The sequence below is a fragment of the Kickxella alabastrina genome, assembly GCF_025024165.1.
Source record: "Kickxella alabastrina strain RSA 675 chromosome Unknown BX661scaffold_13, whole genome shotgun sequence".
In the NCBI taxonomy this organism is placed as follows: domain Eukaryota; kingdom Fungi; phylum Kickxellomycota; class Kickxellomycetes; order Kickxellales; family Kickxellaceae; genus Kickxella; species Kickxella alabastrina.
Genome location: NW_026251484.1, coordinates 4,948 through 7,965, shown reverse-complemented (window position 1 = coordinate 7,965; position 3,018 = coordinate 4,948). Strand labels below are relative to the sequence as shown.

The following is a 3,018-nucleotide window of genomic DNA, read 5'->3' as shown; positions in this document are numbered from 1 at the left end:
TATTAATAAAGAGATCGACATTTCTTTCGGTCATTATTGTTGATGGGTACTTGGTTGCTTGTTAAAAAGTAGGCAAAGTGCAGTTGATGTTTCTGTAAAAACAATGTTGTTGAAAATGATGTTGATGCTGATGTTGTTGATGGTTTAATTTGAAGGATAACCCACTGCTTTTATACTTGGACAAATACAAGTACAAGGCTAAATCATCGCACTATCGCGTTTTTATTTTCCTGAGAAGAAATAACTTGGTTTAGTTGTGTTGGGCGTTATTTTTACGCTTTCATTTACACCCATATTTGTAAATAAAGTATGTTAGTGCCAAGCCATGTGATTTGTCTCTATTTTTGAATCTGTCAAAGTAAATACTTTTGAGTTTACAAAGATAAAGGTGTACACCTCAACAACAAATAAATTGTTTTGGGCTCTAATCTACTCCTTCAGTAAATATAAAATAATAGACACCCTTTCAACTAGCTATTTCCAACTGGTCGACTTGTCAACTGATCAACTAGTCAACTAAACGTTTTTCTTTTTCTTTTTAAACCTGCTCAGAGAAAATAAAAAGCACGTTTGAATAAATCCAATTATTGTGCTTGCCGATTAGATTAGACTAACTTCTAGACAAAAAACTCATTTTATGGTAGGCATGCAGTTATTGAATTTGCACAACTCTGAGCAGCATACATTTTATGCCAAATTTTACTTACAAGTACCAGCTGCAAATATTTTACAATTGAAAAATTGACAATTAAACCTCATCTAGTCAAAGACATGGCGAGAGAGGGTCTTGACCTCAGTGTAAAACTCTAGGCTGTACTTGCCGTTCTCGCGGCAGTTTCCAGAGCACCCCATGCCGCCAAATGGCATGTCTTGGTCCATATTGAGCCAGTTGTTGCCCCAAACCAGGCCGGCGTTGATCTGCCTCATCACACGATCAAGCTTGTCATGGTCAAGTGTCCATACAGAGGCACTCAGCCCGTATTCTGTGTCGTTGGCGAGCTCAACGGCCTCTTCCTCAGTGCCGAATGGTAAGATGCAAACGACAGGCCCAAAGATCTCCTCTTGCATAACCCGCGAGCTCTGCTTGATGTTTGTGATCAGCGTCGGCGCGATAAAGTAGCCGCCCTCGTGGCCCTCGATGGTTAGTCTGCCGTCGCTCGACACGCCCTTGACTGCGATATCATTGGGGTTGACCAAAAACTCGACCGTAGCACTCTCCTCCTGCGCAAGTCGAATATAGCCAAGAACCTTGTCCATGTGCTGCTGACTGATAACTGGGCCATAGAACGTCCTGGGGTCCAACGGGTTGCCGACAAAAATGTCGCTGCGCACCTTTTGCCTGAACATCTCGACAAACTTCTCATAGATGCCATGTTGCACGTACTGGCGAGAGGCACAGAGGCAAACCTCGCCCTGGTTTGTGTACGCGCCGCGAATGCTGGTGGTCACAGCATGGTCAATGTTGCAGTCGTCGAAGAACATAGCTGGGTTCTTGCCACCGAGCTCGAGCGACACACGCTTGAATTGGCCGCTGGCAAGAGCACCGATGCGAGCGCCCGTGGCTGATCCACCAGTAAATGAGATCAGCTTCACGTCTTTGTGTTTTACAAGGGGCTCACCAGCACCGAGGCCGCTGCCAAAGATAATGTTGACGACGCCCTTGGGCACGCCTGCCGCATGAAGGATGTGGGAAAGCAGGAATGACGTGATGCTGCTCAGCTCAGTCGGCTTGACAACGCAGGTGCTTCCGGCAGCAATGCATGGTGCAAGCTTGAAGCAAACCATTGGCAAAGGAAAGTTCCAGGGCGTGATGAGCCCAGCAACACCCGCAGCAATGTGCTGGGTGACTGACTCAGTAATAGAGGCCTTGGGCTGAGTAATAGAGGTCGGCGTAATCATGGATTCCAAACGAGATTCACTTTCCTTAATGCCGCCGTCGGTAATGAGCTTTGCAAACTGACGGAAGCTAGCAGCACACATTGGCATTTCAAAGTGAATTGCGGAGAAAACAGGCTTTCCTTGGTCAAGGGACTCGAATGTGCCCAAGATTGAGCTGTTCTCGTCAATCAGATCGGCAATGCGCAGTAGAATTGCCGCGCGCTCAGAGACCGGCGTCTTTGACCACAGGGGGAATGCAGCCTTGGCGGCCTTTACAGCGCTATCAACATCAGCACTGGCCGAATCAGGGATCTGCAATATCACTTGGCCCGTGGCTGGATTGTACTTGTCCAGAAACAAGCCATTAGTCGGAGGCGCCCACTCGCCATTGATGTAGTTCTGAATGTGGACATCCTTGATGTCGGTCGGAAGATTGGCGCTGATGGTGGCAGTGGTAGTCATGGTAAAATAAAAAAGTAATGGTTTTTTTAGCACTAACTAATGCGAGGAGAAATAAAAAATAATAAAGCAGTCGAGTTTTTTTTAAATTTTTTCTGGACAGCGCGACATATGGTTGCTTATATATGTATTTTTTATTGTGCTTTGATTTAACCTTGGCAAGGGAATGTTAAAGCTGCGAAAAACTATTTGATGTTTGAGCAAATATATGCACGCACATATTAGCGGCGATCTTTTCATTGGCGCTCGAAACCTAACCCGGCCAGAAGGCATATTTGTGTGAATATCACATCTGATTTTCCGACTGATTGTAAATTGTAGTCTGCACCAATTACACTTTTGAGCAAAAATAAATAAATAAACCATTTGGAAGATATTTTGTACAACGTTTGTAGATAACTCCCACACCAAGATCCATACCCTTTTTTTTCTCTCGTAACATATTGCATAATTTAGTCAGCAACCTAAAAGCAAATTTCGGGGATGCTCGTCAATGCAGGAATATGATTGTAGCATTTTAAAAATTGAGGATTAGGTATTGGAAGGTTATGTTTGAATGGGCATATATGGAATAAGCCACCTTGTCATAATTTTTTTAAAGAAATTATATATGGATATTAAAGCAAATATAAATGCAATAAAGGCGCTGCCACTTGCATTAGCAGCCGTTACTAACAATGG

General features: G+C 44.0%; 1 protein-coding gene across 1 annotated transcript; it reads right to left on the bottom strand.

Moving 5' to 3' along the window:
• Positions 1–511: 511 nt before the first annotated feature.
• BX661DRAFT_183197 (2-aminomuconic semialdehyde dehydrogenase) lies at positions 512–2,466 on the bottom strand. The gene has a single exon (XM_051536169.1). It carries the CDS (start codon positions 2,338–2,340, stop codon positions 760–762), a length of 1,581 nt encoding a protein of 526 aa, XP_051391129.1. The 5' UTR covers positions 2,341–2,466; the 3' UTR covers positions 512–759.
• Between the last annotated feature and the right edge of the window lie 552 nt (positions 2,467–3,018).